An 18,354-nucleotide genomic window follows, 5' to 3' on the forward strand; every position below is an offset into this window, starting at 1 on the left:
GGGCAGCAAGTGATGGCTTCCTGGAAAGTGCATCAGCAACAGTATTGTTCTTCTCCATGACGAACTTTATGTCAATACACATCCACAAAGTCCCATCCTTCTTCTTAACAAGCACCACAAAAGAAGCAAAAGGGCTAGAGCTAGGGCGAATGAATCCCATATCCAATAACTCATGGATGGTCCTCTCAATCTCATCCTTGTATCCTCTAGGATGACGATATGGGATAGTAATCACGGGCTTAGCCCCATCCTCGATCTCTATCCCATGCTCAAAACCTCTATCAGGAGGTACACTAGGAGGTATGTCACCAAAGACACGACCATGCCGATCCATCACTGATTGTATGTCTGCATGAAAAGAGGCCTTGCCATCTTGAGGTGTAGGTATTTTGGACTTCACAAAACAACGTATAGCCCAAAGTATGGCATCATGACGAATGATAGTGTCCATCTTGCGGGAAGTTACCTTCTTAGCAACATTGTCTGAAGCCACCTTCAAGATAGTCTTCTTCCTTCTAGAAAGAAACTCCAGCTGCATGCGATGGTGGTTAATGATGTATTGTCCAATACCCTGTAACTGCTGCATGCCCAACACCACATCATAATTCTCCAGCGGTAGCACATAAAAGTCATCTGTCAGAGTATAGTCCCCCATCTAGATGCTAAGCTGAGGAATCCTCGGAGTACAACTCAAAACTACACCGTCTGCAACCTTCACTCCAAAACCAACAAACTCCTCGGACTGGAACCCATGCCTGTCAACTAGCTTTTGGTCGATAAAGTTGTGCGTGGCACCTATGTGTACTAAGCTCATAACCCGCTAGCCTCTCAATGTACCTTTCAAACAAAAGGCATGAAATTTGGGATAACTGGAGAGAGTAGCCATAGTCACTTTAGCTAACGTCAAAGGCTCCAGATTATCTAGCTCTGATTGTGGGTGTTCTTGCTCAACCTCCTCTAGACTATCCTCAGTATAAGTATCAGGTATCTCCTCATCGCCTATCTCAGATATCACCTCTATCAAATGAACCTTGCCTTTACCAAGGCAATGATGTCCAAGCTCCAATGGCTTCTTTTAGGAGAAGCATAGTTTCTTCCTCCTTAGCTTATTCCTTGATTCCTGGTCCATCCTGGGTGGTCTAGAAGGTGGTTCCCCTCTTCCCTGGGAAGTGTTGGCCTTTTGGGGAGGCCGAGAATCCCTGAAAGGTTTCTTATTTGCCAAATAAGGAGTAGGAGGGGTGTCCAGTCTAAATGTAACATCAATAGACTCCTTGAGGGTGGTTGGCTTGAATGCTCATACCAGTCCCTTCAGTCTTTCCTGCAAACCCTCTATGAACAACATCACACAACGACTATGAGACATGTTTGGAACCATGACTGTAATATGCTGGAACTCATTCACAAAAGACTCCACGTTCCTTGTTTGCCTAATTTGTGCCAACTCCCAGTAGTAAAGCTCTGTGTCTTTACAATTAAACCTGGCAATGAGCCACTCAGTGAATTCAGTACAGGAGTGAACCATGGCATGATCTTGGGTGACCAATCCATGGTGCCACCAATCATAGGCAACCCCGTCTAAATGCAAAACCACAAACTGTATAGCCTCTCTCTCAGACATAGGTCTCAATGATAAATAGATATCCAACTTGTGCACCCAAGTTCGTGCACTCGTATCACCCATGCCATCATAGGTAGCTAGTGTGATCTTCCCAGTGGCTCTGCTAAGGTCATTGTTCTACTAAGGTCTATAGCCCCTGTCTCCTCTCAACTTGGTGTAATCCCTACGCTGTGTACAATACTGTGGAAAAGGAAAAACATCCCTTACCTCTGGGGTTAGAGTTCTCCACTTAGCTGTAGTTGCCATGACTGAATCCTTGAATCCAACCTCAGGTTGCTCCACCTGTGCCAGTTGCTCAACTTGCCCAATTTGAGGCAATAATGGTCTATCTAGAGTAGGAATACGTGGATGTTCCTGCCTATGGGAATGAGGGGAGCTCTCTGCTAAGACATGGGATCGATGACTGCGCTGGCTTCCTGCAACGGAAATTGACCTGTTCCTTCCCTGTCTTTTCTGTCTACCTCCATGCCTATTGAATTCCATCTGCTCCAGGGTATCCTGTAATTTGTCCAGTATTTGGACTATCTTGGGCTAGGAAACAATTAGAGATCTCATGAACTCTCTCTCCTTTGCCTCTATAGGCATGCTGTCACCAGCAACATCTTGTGCCTCACCCATAGCCAATGTCTCTGCATCCCTGGCAGCCTCTGCTCGCCACTGGTTTCTCTGCGTTCATATAACCTATGTATTTCTCCACCAAGATGCATAGAAGATATATAAAAATAGATGCCAAATGCTGAAATGAATTATCAAACCGTTTTCCATGACCTATTGTGATAATTTCACTGAAACCCTATAGGCTGGCAGGATTTAGGCTCTGATACCATTGAAAGATCCCAAAAGGATCCTTTCACCGAACTTCTGTAAATTTTAATTAAAATAATAGATTTTGCTATGCTTTCCTTCTGGTCTTAGAGAATTAGACAGAAGTTGCAGAAAGATTGTTTCTTCTTTTTTTGTATTTTCCAGATATAAGTAAAATGATGATTAACAACAACAACAAAAATAATATAATATTCAATCGACTAGAATAGCTACAAATCATACCAGGCAAGATATGTAATCAGTATGCCAACAAAGGTGTTTACAAGCAAGGAATGAAGATGCCAGCTGCAAGAATGGACCAGCCACGCACCAAAAGGGTAGAGATGGCTGACGCAATCCAACCAACAAATCACATGCCAGCTGAAAGGCAGCCGTATGGCTGCTATAGTCACGCCAAAGCAGCAGGAAGATCCCAACATGCCAAACAAGACCCTCAACGTGTAATGCACAAGCACCCCCAAATGCTGAACTTAACAATCCTTGTCAACTGTTGAAACAATATTGTAGAATTCTGCTCAAACCATCTATATCTATTGGGGTTTGTGTCCCAAGAGCCAGGCTCTAGGGTTTGCATCCCAGTCCTCTAGAATCGCTCCTAAGAGCAAAATTACAAATACCAAGAATGAAGATGTAAAAGATAATGAAAGAATGAGCCAACATCTCCTTTTATCTCCCTTTTAAAGCCAATTGAACCCTAAAGGGAGAATATGCTTTTCCCTTTATTATAAAGTGACATCTCAATTAAAAGGCCTTTATGTATAGGAAAAAAACCCCTTTCTTCAAATAACATACTCTAGGTGTTCGAATGTCTTTGGATGATAAAAGTAAGCTAAGTTACCGATTCGGATGCGGATTCCGAAGCGGATTCCAAAAGCGGATACGGGATGTGGGGATTTTTGTTTTTTAAGGATGCGGATGCGAGAGGAAACGTATATATATATATATTATAATATTAACATATGCAAAGAAATGCAAGAAATACACAAAAACAAATCATTTGATAAATCATAATATGACTATGAATCTATGATACTAAACAGTTAACTGGAACCCTTAAACAAAATTCAAGATATTTCAAAATTCATATGATATTCATATATCAATATCAATATGTGCTTGTCCAACATTAGCGTTTAGTCTTGACTCTTAAACAATAAGTTGAAATAGGTCATGTTCAAGATTCCAACAAAATAAAATTTAAAACCATGGTAAATGATTGAAGTCTGAAGATTCAATCAATCAGAGTCTGACTTTGAATCATAGGGATTCACAAGAAAATCCACATTCTCATTGTCATCTCCAACTGCTGAAAGATCATTTGAACCAAGCATGGTTCCACTTATGCTAGATGCATCACGTGCCACACTAACATAGCCCGGGCTTGTGTAGCCAGCTGGTGATTCTTTGATTGTTGCCACCATTTCCTTCCAATATGGTGATCTCACCAAGTTGAAAGAAAGCCCATTCGCATAGAGGCAACGTGCAATAGCTTCTTCAGCGCGGTCTCTTGCCCCCATTTTAAATGCGGTGTCCAATGGGCCTCTTTTATAAGAAAATAAATAAATTGTAATTAGTTCCTAACAACTATGAATATCAATGATCATGCATACAAGTGGAAAGAAGTGAGAAAAACTACTAAAATAGATACCCAAAGTTGCTTCTACATATCTTTCAAAAAAAAAAAATTGAAAAAAAACTTTAAAAAAATCTTCAAGAACTTGAAAAAAACATCAAAAACTCAAAAAAATTCATCTAAATACTCAAGAAAAGAATTGATCACTTACCTTGAATGGTTTAAACTTCTTTGAGAAAGCTATCTCTCCCTCTTCAATCAATCCTCTTCGAAAATGCTGAACTTAGCTTCACAATGAAGGAGTGGTTGTAGGTGCAAACAAAATTCTAAAATGACTCTTGTGAATGCTTCTATGTTGTTTTCTAGGGTCGTTTTAGGGTTTTATTGTGAAAAAACACTTAAAAAAATGCTTTTAGCCACATGTTGTTATGAAAGTTCAAGTTAAAATATACTATATTTTATTGTTTTCCCGCCTAACTCCCGCGGATGCGTCCGGATGCTCCCGGATTCCCTGCGGGTGCTGCCCGGAAGCCACCCGCAAGCATCCGGATGCGGTTGGAAGCTGATATCCAACCGCATCTGGATGCCTGTGGGTGTGCTTCCGAGCAGCACCCGTAGCGCATCTGGAGGCTTCCCGCATCCGTCCGCATCAGATGCGGAAGCCAGGCCCTACTGGCACGAATCGGTATCTGAGAAAGTAAGTTATAATAATTCAAGACCTTTCCAACAAGCTATAACACATAGGCCTGCCTAACCAAATGAAGCCAAAATCCTTTTATTACTTCAATTAGCTATATAAATAGCTTTATTATAATTTATTTAAACGCAAACTTAGGAAATATTAAAAATATTTCCTTTTATTCAACTTGAAAGCCGAAACAACCAAATAATCAGTGAACGGGTCTTCTCACTTGCTTGTGACTGATGTCATTCAATGTGGGCTAATTGGTAGTCCCATCCCTAAAAACTAGGGATGCTCCTATAAACTAGGGAATATACCCTGTTATCCTGAAACTGAAACTGTATACTGGTCCTGAGGAGCCTCAAATATGATCATTGCCACAACCTCCTAAATTTTAGGAAAATCACTAAAATTAAGGAACTGCCTCGACTGGCTCTCAAACTAGTTGTAGAACCAACTCTGGTCACTAAGTACCCAATATGAGTCTCCATCCACACTGCTAGCCTACGAGACTCCAATAATAGGCCAACTCTCATGACTTTGCTAGTCAGACTAGAGAGGGGACATTACATGTTGTTTCTGATAAAAACTGAGTTTCTTTTGAATATGGATTGTGCCTCCATAACTAGATCTGCACAAGTTCAGACCGGTCAGTCAGACTTTTATAATCGCATGGAACTTGATATGGATGCAAATTGAGTTTGACAAAATTCTGACCCACTTCTTATAGGTTGTGCATGCCTATATAAGTAATTGCAGACTTGGTATTTTTATTATTGTACCTCTCACTATATGGCACATGTCTAAGTGTGGCAATGCACTTTTAATATTTGAAAGTATAAGGGCACACCCTTGTACACCAGGCTCACCCATGCTCATTATCATGTGAATTATAACATAAAGCAAGACTCACCATTCCCCTTATGAAGTGCATGGTTGATAGCAATGTAAATTTTTTATTTTGAAAATTTCAGAGATTATTTGATGGCATTCACTGGATAATGTTCATGTAATTTTTTCCTGAAACTCAGTTTCTCCGTCCTTTGGCACATGGCTTAACATAATTGCATAGATTTTGTTTCAAAAAAGTAAAAACTCGTATGCTTTTTATGTGATGCTTGCCTAATGCCTGTTCAGTATAATTTTGTCTTGATGATCTTGTTTTCTTGATAAAGTGCATGCACCTTTCTGCTATCTTACACGTTTTTTACTTGAAAATTTGTCCCCTAACTCATATGTGTGCGCCTCTGTTTTGTATTGAAGACTTTTGGATTTTGTAACGTCTTTTGCCTCATAGTGACATGCACCTCTGCGTGTTTCAAAGACTTGGACATCGAATTTGACTGTTTCTTTATATAGGTGGATGCTGTCTGTGCAATAATTTTGGTTCAATCTTGAGATCTCCACTATATGGCATGCACCTTTATGTGGTATTGCAACCTTTTAGAGAAAATGTGCCTTTTGCCTTGTTAGACTTGATCATCAGATTTCAAATTGAATTTGAAGTTCTCTGTCTTCATTGTATGGTGTGTTCCCATATGTGATAATACAGATTCTCATAGCTTAGAAAACACTCAAATTTTTTCGTCATTGATCTTCCTCCATTCATTGTCACATCAGATGTATTCAAAAGCTTTGAGAATTGACTGTGTAAAGATAAGAAATAAACTTAATTAAACAATATATATAAACAAGTCAAAGACATAGCGACTTGATTTGAGGAGAAGACTAGGATTTGGCTTAAAATTTTTCCTTATATGAATTTCTTTGCATGGGCACAAGAAGTTTCCCTCAGTGTGCTGGATGGTTTTATTTGTCAGGTATTTTGATGATGATAATATAGTGTTGTGAATAGTTTTTAGAAGTAGAACTATGAAACAACCCTCTTCAGCCACATAACCATTATAGCTTTCTTTCCTCTATATGGGTAATATTGTCAGAATGTTGAACCCATGAAGAAATTGATTGTTCAGACTGTGCTGATATATCTCAATGGTTGTCTTGTACTTAGGTGGGATGATTTAAGTCAACTCTTTTTTCTTAAATTAGAGATGTTCAATGTCATTGTATCGTGGGGAAGCAAGTTTTGATGGTATGAACTTGAATGAGATAGAGAAGAGAATGTTTAGTGCAGATTAAGTAACCATGCACATGATGCTTACGTGTGTGTTAACTGAGAATACTTCTAATTATGTTTCTCTCAGGTAGCATCGTTTTCTCACTCTTTTTTTCCCTTTTTGGAAGAAATTAAAAAAATACTTATATATTGAGTTGCATTATTTGTGCTCTTTTGCAGGTTGTAGATGCCAAAAATCTTCATTTGCAGCTCAGTGAGCAACGTGAGTCTGGTGAACTTCCTGAAGCATTTTTGCAGATAGCGTTTGCGGTAGGCAGTTTGTTAGCTTCACATCTTATGTTGTGCTGTTTAGAGTTCTTAGATTGTAAATATCGTGATTGATCCATAGATATTGCCATATTTGAAAGGAAGCAGCAATGGATTATTTGGTGATTTAAACCGTAGCTTGCATATTTTTTGTAATTTTTAAATGATGGATTTCATCATTATTTTTCTAATACTTGATAGTTTTTATTAGGATGTTATCCTCCTAAATAAGGTTGACTTGATTGTTGAGGAACATGGAGACATTGAGAAGTCACATCTTGTAGAGTCGCTGAAAAGGGAGATTCAAAACATCAATTCATTGGCACATATCATTTGCTCAGTCCGATGCTATGTGGATCTGAATCTTATTCTCGATCGGAAAGCATATGATGCTAAGGTGAGTTTTTAACATAGGATAATTTTAATTTATCACACATTTTTGTTCTAATATGGTTGGGCTTATATGTTCAGTTTGTGATTCACAACTTCTTTCAACAGTATGATTCCATAAGAAATTCACATATGAAGAAGAATGGGGAATGCAAATTAATGGGTCTCTTTAGAAGCAATTATGACTTCAAAAAACTATTTATCATAGATATAAAATGTTTGGGAGTCTTAGGTTAAAGTTTGTATATTTTACATTGGAAATTATTTTTTAAAAATGCACAAAAAGAATTGTTAATGAACTTCATCTAGTTGTTGAAGTTCTTTATGTAGGAAGGAATATGATTTTATGTGTTTAGTTTACTAGTGTTTTTTTGAAGTTCACGCATTTTTTTCTTTCTCAAGTGCTGAAGCATGCAATATAGTGTATACTTTATAGCATGTTTCCATTGCTTGAAGCATAGTTCGCAGACTCGAACTCGGAAATTACTTGGCATGCCCAAAATTCCTACCCGGTAAGAACTCGACAAATATTTGTCAAGAACTTGGCAAAAAATCGGCAACTTATAAAAATCCAAAAATTAAATTATCTTAAAAAATTACCTTTTTATTGCAAAATTCAATTTTCGATAAAAACAGAATAAGTTTTTGAACTCTAGAAGAAATAAGTATAGATGTACATTGGTATATAATCTGTTTTCTGTTCAGCTGGTTTTGTATATTTCAGATCGTCTATTTTACGTTGGGCATTTTTACTGGATTCAAGGCATTATATATATTCATTAGGTGTTAGATGTTGTCTATTATTGACCCAGTAATGAATGATGGATTAACAATGCTATGCTTATATGTTGATATATTTGTGTTAGAGCAGTTATCATTGCTTTACATTAGAACTTTTGTGGATGATTGGAACGCATCATCAGAAATTATGAATGGAATGAATTCCAATTATCCACAAAAGTTATAATGTAAAGCAATGATAACTGCTTTAACACAAATATATCACATACAAGCATAGCATTGTGAATACATCATTCATTACTGGGTCAATAATGAACAACATCTAACACCTAAAGATCATAAATAATGCCTTGAATTTAGTAAAAATGCCCAACATAAACTAGACGACAGAGTGTATAAAACTATAAATTGACATCTCAAAAGAGGAAGTGCATGGTTTTATAGCAAAAAAAGTGCATGAAAAACATGTTTTAACGATTGTTAAATGTGTGAAAAAATCGTTTTAATCAGTGCTTTACCCATGTGGGCATTTATCCCATATTTTTCTGGTGTCTATAAAAACTTGAGAGTCAAACTTGTAAAGCTCATGGAGCAAAAGAAATATAGGGTACTCAGCAACTTGGAGAATACTCGCCAAGTTTGCAAACTATAGCTTGGGGTATCTATAGCTGTTATAGAGAAATCATATGGTCTTTAGTAAGCTATAATAATTTTCATACCCTTTTCCATTCAATAGGCATGTCGGGGACCATTTCTTAGTTAGGTAGCATCTAGGTATCATTATTTTCTTATAAAGGGAAGAAAGTATGGTGGCCTTTCTTAATCTAGCTTGAAGTTATTTAGTGAATTTTGCAGCGGAAGATAGAAATTCGCCGTAAAGAAGAGTGAGGAACTAATGCTTTTGTAATTAGTTGAAGATTATAAATTCAGTACAGAATGAAGAACTTTATCTTCTCATACATTTTTGAAAGTAGAGGTTTTATGGCCGAGAATAATGTAGTGTTCCTTGAGGATGCATCTCTGTATTTCATGCATTTCCCTTGAAGTGGATGTTGTAATGTCCCCAATTTTAGTCTTTTCTTGTTATGAAGTCAACATGTTGGCTTTATGGGTTAGTTTCAATAGGATCGGAGGTGTATTTCAATGTGGTTGGTGTGTTCAAACAGATTAATGGAGTTATATTACACCCTTTTGGAGTAATTTCAAACAAGTTGTTTGAGACTTACTTTTTTGTAATTTGCAAAATCATGGGACTTTTCCGGGTGTTTTTGGGTACAAAACGCATCGGAATCTGATTCTAAAACAAATCTCCTATGGGTTCACACTTGGGGTTTGTGTTTTAAAATGCCAAAATGTTTAGTGATTCCAGTTTGATCTTTTAGATATTTTAAAGACCTAGACTGCTGATTAGCGAACTTTGAACTTACTATCATGAGATTTTGGTTTGATCTTTTTTTTGGTTGATAATAGGCTATTGCTGACATTTTATTAATTTGAATAATATTACAATTTTGTTTTTACCCTGTTCAAAGTGTAGGCACTGGGGAAAAAAGAACGGGGAAGAAACCCCCCCGTCTAGGCTAGGATGCAAACGTCTTGTCTACTTGTTGATACATTTGCCTTTATCTTTTATTAGATGGCTTTGGGAAGACATACCTTCGCTTACATATTGATATTTTTATTACATCAGGAAACTATACATTTGCCTCTTTCTTTCACCAGAGGAGATGGCATACCTTCCCTTACATATGAATATATAGATTACATTAGGTTTTCAAACATTTGCCCCTAATTTATGGGGTCTTTGAGAAGGCATTCCTTCTCTCACAAAAATATTTGCTTTGTAGTTTTCAAGACATTACCACTGCTTAGATTTTCTCCTCGCAAATGTTTCCTTTGATGTTTCATTTTCTTTATCCCTGCATTTATTCTTTTTGACTAAGATCATTGTTAGTTCAAATTATCTGATATAAGTGAAGAATAAATAATGAGAAGTTATTTTTGATATTCTAAATTATATACATTGAAAATGTAAAATATGTCATACCTTGATACTGCTGTTTACTTTTTAATTCTCTTTAACAATGCGTTCCATCCTTCTACGCAAGAAACTTAAAATGGACTTCTCCTCTCTTGGTCAGTGAGAGATGGGGCATAAAAGGCCTAAATAATTTTCTTTTATTAGGCTGGCTATAGCAATTTTGAATCTGCAAGGTGTTTAAGCCTTATAGAATGGACTACTTGGTTGAGATGCTATGAATCTATAGTAAGGATCAAAGTGGTGTTTCGACTTCATACAGTATCGGGTGAGTCTCATTGCTAGTGAGCCGAGGAAAAGGTTAGAGTAGGAAATTATGCCACTTAGAACAGACATGTACTTGATACATGGATATGCTTATATGCAGAAACTTAATACGAAAATTTAATATAATCTTAGCTGCTGGGCTAGAAAGAACAAATACTATTATACAACTATTAAAGGTCTTTTTAAAAAGAATGAGAGGTTGATGTTGCTTGAACCTTATATTCTATCAGCTCAGCTTAACATACCTTTATATTTAAAGTCCAGAGACAAGATTAGGAAGAAAAGTTTCCTGTTAAGCTAATGTTACCCTGCACCAGCATAACTAATATTGACAGCAATCTTAACTAGATATGAGTAAAAAAGATACAATCAGGGGAAATGCATTTTATCTAAAACATTTAATATGTTAATTGCAGCTGATAAAACTATTTGGTTAAGGCCTATAATTGCTTAATTCATTTACGTGAACTCCCTATTTCATTCTAATGATCCATATGATTAAAACCAAAGAAGATGTTTGAGGAAAATCATAATGCATTCTGTCCTGGTTAAAAGAACAAAGGATAATGAAATATATGAGGAACCTTGAAACTCATAATAGATTGATCAAAATGAATACGAATCAAACTAGATGTTCTAAGCTAAACAATGCTTTGTAAAGATCCTCAAATTTAACCTAATAAAATTAAAATAATACAATCCAAGTTAACCAAGACCACTACTATGTTATCAATCCTTGAAAACACATAAGAGGGTTACAATAGTGATAGCAAGGGAAAGCAAAGACGAAACAGGGGAAAGAGGGAAGGGAAATACAAAGGAGCCCGCAATGTTTAGATATGATAGTGTCAGTCAGAATTCAAGGATATACCAGCATGGCAACTGTATGCATGTGTGTGCATGTATGTATACCAGTTCACCATGTGAACTGATATACATGCGTACACACACATATGCATAGACATTGAAATTATCTTGCCAAGATCATCCTTGTATTGAACTAAGTATGAAAATCTGAGTCTCTCTCTTGGATCAGGCAGTAAATCCCTGACCAAGATCTATTGAATGACAATCATATGGAATCGAGTTATGATCCTCTATATTCAGATCAGAGGCTTTAATGTTGAAATTGGCTTAGCAAATAATCATACCTGATAACCATAGGGTCTCTTGATAATTTTTTTGGTGACTAATCATACCCGATAACCTTTGGGTTTGTTGGCTAATTAAGTTTATGCCTTTGTGTCTCTTCAAAGAGACATGTAGTTGAACAGTCACAACTGCCCCTTATATGCCTCTTGATTACAATATATAAGATGACTGATCACAAGAGATAGATCATCGAAATCAATAATTGGTTCTACCTCTCCACAATAACATTAAATTGACCATCAGAAATAAATCACAGTAAGACTTATCTCTCAATTGGATAGTTGTCTGATTCATATTTGTAGTGACTTTGTAATGTCCCCTTTTTGGGACATTAGAAAAGTTAAAGACATATTTGTATAATATTAAAATTGACTTGGAGAGCGTGGACTCAAATTATAAAAAGTCGATTTAATATTTTTAAGTGAGCAAAAAGGACAAAGCGAGATAAGATGAAAGGTTAGGAAGGGAGTCAAAGAGTCACAACTGTGAAGTTAAAAGAAGATGAGACTCATTCATTTGGCATGCTTGATTTATTATTCAGATTTCAGTTTCTCTCTTGGGAGAGTATTTGGAAAGCCTCAACTTTCAACCAATGTGAGGATGTAGCCCCTCATGCCGGCAGGCAGTGGATGCAAACCCATTATCCATGGAGACGTCATTTTAGGTGTCTCGTATGTGCTTATAGGTTCTTCTCTTAGTGTTCCAATCCGACTATAATTTCTATGTTTAAGATTGGATTCTAAATACTGGTTATTGTATTGATGTTGTATAATGCAATAACGTGCTTTTGAGGAATTTTATGAGAGTTTTTATTGGTTTTTATACTGTTGGTTGTAAAGTATTTTCATATGACTGAATCCTAAATATTATTATCAAAGAATGGGTTAATATCTATTAGTAGATCTATTGGTTTTCTATTGTGTTTTGTAATACATTTTCCTATATTCAAGTGTTGAATATCAGTTTGAGGAAACAACCAGATAAATATCAATTGGGTTATTTCTTATGGTTTACATTGTTGGTTTATTTATAATACAATTTCATATTTTTATGATCTAAATGTTATTCTGAAAAGGAAATCAAGTAAATATCTAGTTTGGGATATTCCAGTGGTAGCAGAGCCGGTTTTCCTGCCATCTTCTTGGGTCTAATCAGAAGTTTCATGAGTAATGAAGTTATTTACAATTATTCATTTTGATCAATCTATTATTATTTACAGTTTGAGTAATCAGAGTTTTTGGGAAACTACAGGAGTCTGCCATCTTCTTAACTGGGTGTTCTGTCGTATGTTCACCAACTAGCAATGGAAGAACTTTGCTAGCTGACATAGAAGACCTTGAATCAATTAAAAAGGAAAGCGATTATTCTGCCCAGGCGTTGGATCACTAGATTCATATTTCACAAATTGAAATTTTATCATTGTAAGTAAGTTAGATGTTACAACTTCAAATTAATTGTAGGGGTTCACATCCTTTCCATGGGTGCTGACTATTCTGAAAGGGTTGAAATCGTGGATATCAAAGTCCATATTGTCATGGGTCCCAAGCAATATATGGTTTGCAGGGTCAGCAATTAGAAGAAAATTCTATCGGACCACTGTCTTTTTATTAAGTGGGACAATGATATTTGTTCGAGAATTGCCATAGTTTAATCTCTTGGGATAATAAACTGGGCACTGCTAGTGTATACACCTCATTAATTTATTTGAGGATCAACACCAAATAATATTGATACCAGTCAAAGGTGGGAAGAAAACGTATGGTATTTGATAGGTGATTACTTCTGAGTCATAATTTGTCAGGACCTGTAGCGTTGGTTGCTTTGATAATAACATATTTCTGGGCAATATTATTGTTGCAAGAAGCAAATATAAATAAGCTAAGCCAGGACACATTGATATATTGAGGATTCAATTTTGGTGGACGCATATTCGTTGGAAGATGTTGCCACAAGTTCAACCACTGGAACCATTATGTTTGAACAGGTCGAAAGACGTAGGAAGCTCGCTGATAAAGTAGTAGAAGCTGGATACTTCGTGGTTGTCCTTGACTACTTCATTCCTACTCGTCGTTGATTTGGAGGGATGTTTTTCAACAGACCTCCAAGAGAGAGGAGTATTTGGGAAATGGTACAAGACTCACTCCTGGCCGCATGAGCTCACATCCTTCTTGTGGAGTGGAACAAATTTAAAGAATCAAATGTTCCATTTATCACGTGCCATGAGTTCTGTTTTGTTTGGCATCAAAGTTTGCAAGAAGACCGATATTGGATGCAAAAAAGTCATGTCTTGACACGACCTCCAACAATGATAGAAATTATTAGTTGAAATAATTGAGAGCTGTTTCTGGGCATGGTTTCTACATCTGCCTTGGACACTGCATCTGTAGTGGTTGGGCAATGTTATCAGGTTCACCCTGCGTTAAACTAGTAACGAAAGTGTTTGTTAGAAGACAAGTATTTTTGTTGGGACTTGGTTACTTTACCCGGAACTAGGAAATACATGACAGTATAAACAAAATCTTTGATTGCAGAGACCTAGGTAACGTGTTTGTTTTTGGCAAAGGACATTCATCAAATTCGATAATCAATTCGAATGAAGTTGACAGGGGTCGAAGACTATTGCATGTCGAAATTGTGGGTGAGCTGGAGTAAATCGGTTACAATCCAAGTGCAAATACAGAGAATAAAATTTGGTTGAGTTGTTGGATACTAGCAAAGTTGGGTGCAGAAACGGAGAGGTATGTGTTTGGTCAATTGGATTCAAACTACTTTTTGAAAATAGTGCATCAGGAAATATTGGGAAATACGTAGCTCTAACTGAAAGGAAAGAGAATATTTTATTATCAATTTTCAAGATTTTTGTGTATGTCTGATGCGAAGTCAACTTGAGGAATACCAAATCCTATTGATATTGTCAATCAATAATGAAATCAAGATAGTTTGACTATTTGAGAAAGGCAATTTTGGGGCATAATATAGCTGTTTGTCAAACTTGTAGTAACAGGATAACAACATTCAACAATGAGAAAAGATTTGGATAAAATTAGGAATGGTATTATGAAGCCACAAGAGTAGTTAGCCTAGAATTCCGTATCTGATATAAGAGTAGAAATACTCAGCATTTATGGAGAGTATAAAGAACTTCCTACCCAAATTCAGAATGATTTATCATTCAGTGATTACATGGATTTTCATCTAGAGTAGCAAAATAAGATTGATGTGGCAAAAAGAAAGTATTTGGAATTGGTTCAGGATCTCCTTGCAAAAGACCAACACAAAGGTGTGTATGAAGAATTTTCGGCAGACCACAATCATCAAATAGAGGGTTTAAAAAGAAAAAGAGCAATCAATTACTATTGATTTACATCCTTCTCGTGATCGCATAGAAGAGGTGCAAGTTTCTACGTTGGTGAATTGAAGGTTAACCTTGACAAGAAGGTTGATGAGGCCGGTTGGACACGAGTAACAACAGTTTGAAGTCTTTGTATGATGAGCCTTTAGATACAAATGATAACCTGGCAACATTTTGGTCTTTGCATACAAATCAAGAGAACGAGGTAGAGAAGGTCTATGTTTTTGAGAGGTGTGATGAACCACATATCTCTTATGCTCATGACATTAATTCAGAGGAACAATCCAAGATGGCACAACAAGATGATGATCTGCTTCGACATGACAACAATGAAATGCATAACTTAAAGAACCAGCTGAAGGTTAATGAGGACATGGTTGTGGCATCTTTGGTACGTCATGATAGCACTCACAAGATGGGTAAGGATCTCTATAGGAAAGTTCAAAGGGAAGTGGAAGCAGATTGGCCTGTTGCTGATTTGCAAGTGGTCAAAACAGCTCTTGAAACTATGAAATCAGATTATATATGTTTGCTGTCCAGTAGGGACTATTTTCGTAAGGCTACTGAAATACGTATTGATCAATCAAATAAAAGGAGGACTGAGATCATGGAGCTCAATAAAGAGCTTAAGTATACTCATGAGGCTTTAGGTGAAGCTCAGTTCTCTTCAGGAAGCAGAAAATCAGATTAGGATCATGCATCATTCCCAGAAACATGAGGGTAAAGAGAGACAAGAGTTTTTCCAAGAAGTAATAGACGAACTTGATAGCATTCAATAGACATATGACTTGGATAGCTGCCCCAAATGATCTAGCACCAAAATTTCAGATTACATTCAGCTTGTAGACAACCCTTTGTTTCAAGTAGATGCTGATTGGACTTCTGATAATTCCCTTTTTCGGATAAATGAGGGAACTCCCTTTAATTGCCATGAAGAGGATGGTTTTGATTTTAGAATATTTGATACTGGTACAGTTCCTAGCAATGAATTTGGGTCACAAGATGGGAGTGGTGATTTGACTACAGTTACTCGTCATTGGATCAGTCCAAATAGGGTTCCCGAATTCACACTAGGCAGGAGTTGGTTGGATTGCATACATCAGCCATTGGATAGATTTTTGTGTAGTATTGATGAGAGTTATTTTTCAATCACAAGGAACGGTTCTTCAGCTTCATTCTTATTCATAATACCTATGTACCTGGAGGTTCTCCAGATTGATGACGACATTATGGTATTTGATGTGCTTGTGATGTTAGTTTCAGCTTTTGAGCATCTCATTTCTTACATCATCTATTTAGGTCGGGTTGTCACCATCTATTGGGTTATGCATAGTTCATTGATGCATTTCTACCTTATCATATCGGCTAGTTATGACAACAGGGTTTGGGATCCGAGTGTTGACAGAATGCATCTATGGCTTATTCAGGAGTTGGTTATAGTTCTTCTTAGTTTGAGACTGGATGCGAGGATAGTCACAGTTGTATAGTCTACGGGTATAGTGATATTTTATAGATTTATATGGGATCCAACGATTTGGTTGACAGATGGATTGTAGAGTGGCACCTTGCTTCACAGTATGGCCTAATTTATTTTCAGTTTGGGTTGCAGGGCTACTTGCAAATTTGTATGGGATCTTGGTATTGATTGCTTGAGGACAAGCAATTTCAAGGAAGGGAGATTTGTAAAGTCCCTTTTTTGGGACATTAGAAAAGTTAAAAGACATATTTGGAGAGCATGGCCTCAAATTATAAAAGGTCAATTTAATATTATAAAGTGAGCAAAAAGAAAAAAGAGAGATAAGACGAAAGGTCAGAAAGGGAGTCGAAGAGTCACAACTGTGAAGTTAAAAGGAGATGAGACTCATTCATTTGGCATGCTTGATTTATTATTCAGATTTCAGTTTCTCTCTTGGGAGAGTATTCAGAAAGCTTCAGCTTTCTGCTAGTGTGAGGACGTAGCCCCTCGTGCCGACAGGTAGTGGACGCAAACCCATTGTCCGTGGAGACGCCATTTCAGGTGTCTCCTATGGGCATATAGGTTCTTCTCTTAGGGTTTCAATCCGATTGTAAATTTGTGTTTAAGATTGGATTCTGAATGATGGTTATTGTATTGCTGTTGTATAATGGAATAACGTGTTTTTGAGGAATTTTATGAGAGTTTTACTAGTTTTATACTTTTTGTCCTGCATTTTGTCATCACAAAATGTTGGTAACACGAAACTTTTCCAAGCTAGTTTCGCGTTTCTCTAAGCTTGAATTTGATATTTAATTGTTTAATGTGAATCGATTGATCCATTTCAATTCAAATATCAAATTGTTTTACTGAAGGCGTTCGTCAAGTCTTTTCCATTTTGCTTTCTGTCGAGCCTTTTCTTGATTTTTGAAGCCTTCATAATCCATTCTTTGCTTTTGAGTTTGCGTTTGCTTGTTTTTAGTCGTTTGGTTTTACTCATGTCATGCCTTTCATTTTTTCCTTCGATTCGGTCTAACCTAGAGGCCAATTGGAGTTGTCCGTCAAAAGTTATATCCATTTTAGTGCCTCAAAAGTGGACATTTTAGGTGCAACAATATGAATTAAAAATATGATATATTTTCAATTTGACATTCACTTTTTGAAAAATATAACATTATACTCACTTTTTGTTATGTTTTTAAGTTACTTTTACTTTAAATTTATAACTTAAAGTGACTATAGTGCATTTTATGCTATAATTTTAAGTTGAGTTACTTTTTAATTTTTCACTTAGAGTAACTTTATAACTATATAGTTTCATTTTAAATTTTTGGTTTTAAAAATAAAAAACTTATTTAAATGTTACTTTAAAATAATGTTTGTGTATTATATTTCATAATATAATAAATAAATATTGTTTTTGGCCCATTTTGTAACATTTTTATAATTTTAAGTGAATTAAATGACTTAAAGGCTTCTTAAGTGGACATTTTATGTGCAATTACATGTAAAATCCATCAAAAGTGGACTTTGTACATGACATTGCATATAAAGTCTACTTTGGTGGACATTTTTGATATCATTATATCAAAAGTTCACCATAAGTGGACCTTTTTGATGCTATGACATGAAAAGTGAAGTTTTCATGCTTATGCATCTAAAAAGTGAGATGCATTTTAAAATATGCATCCCCCTCCAAAAGGTCTGATTTTCACTTGGAAACACATTTTAAAATATGGATTGCACCCAAAAAGGTCATGTTTTCACTTGATGCATATTTTAAAACATGCATTACACCTAAAAAGGTCCAATTTGGATGGAAAACATGTTTTAAAATATGCTATGCATCCCAAAATGTCCAATTTTGAGAAGAAAGCATG

The 18,354-nt window shown here is 36.3% G+C and overlaps 1 protein-coding gene across 1 annotated transcript in view; it reads left to right on the forward strand.

The window, feature by feature from the left end:
- The window catches only part of LOC149539317 (Cobalamin biosynthesis CobW-like protein), a 187,245-nt gene that overhangs the window by 38,108 nt on the left and 130,783 nt on the right, over window positions 1-18,354 (forward strand). The window contains exons 4-5 of the mRNA XM_089800623.1: window positions 6,995-7,084; window positions 7,293-7,478. Coding sequence (XP_089656749.1) covers window positions 6,995-7,084; window positions 7,293-7,478 — 276 coding nt within the window. The remainder of the gene's footprint in view (window positions 1-6,994; window positions 7,085-7,292; window positions 7,479-18,354) is intronic.

The sequence above is a fragment of the Cupressus sempervirens genome, chromosome 9, assembly GCF_028749045.1.
Source record: "Cupressus sempervirens isolate cs-2001-9-10 chromosome 9, ASM2874904v1, whole genome shotgun sequence".
NCBI lineage: Eukaryota > Viridiplantae > Streptophyta > Pinopsida > Cupressales > Cupressaceae > Cupressus > Cupressus sempervirens.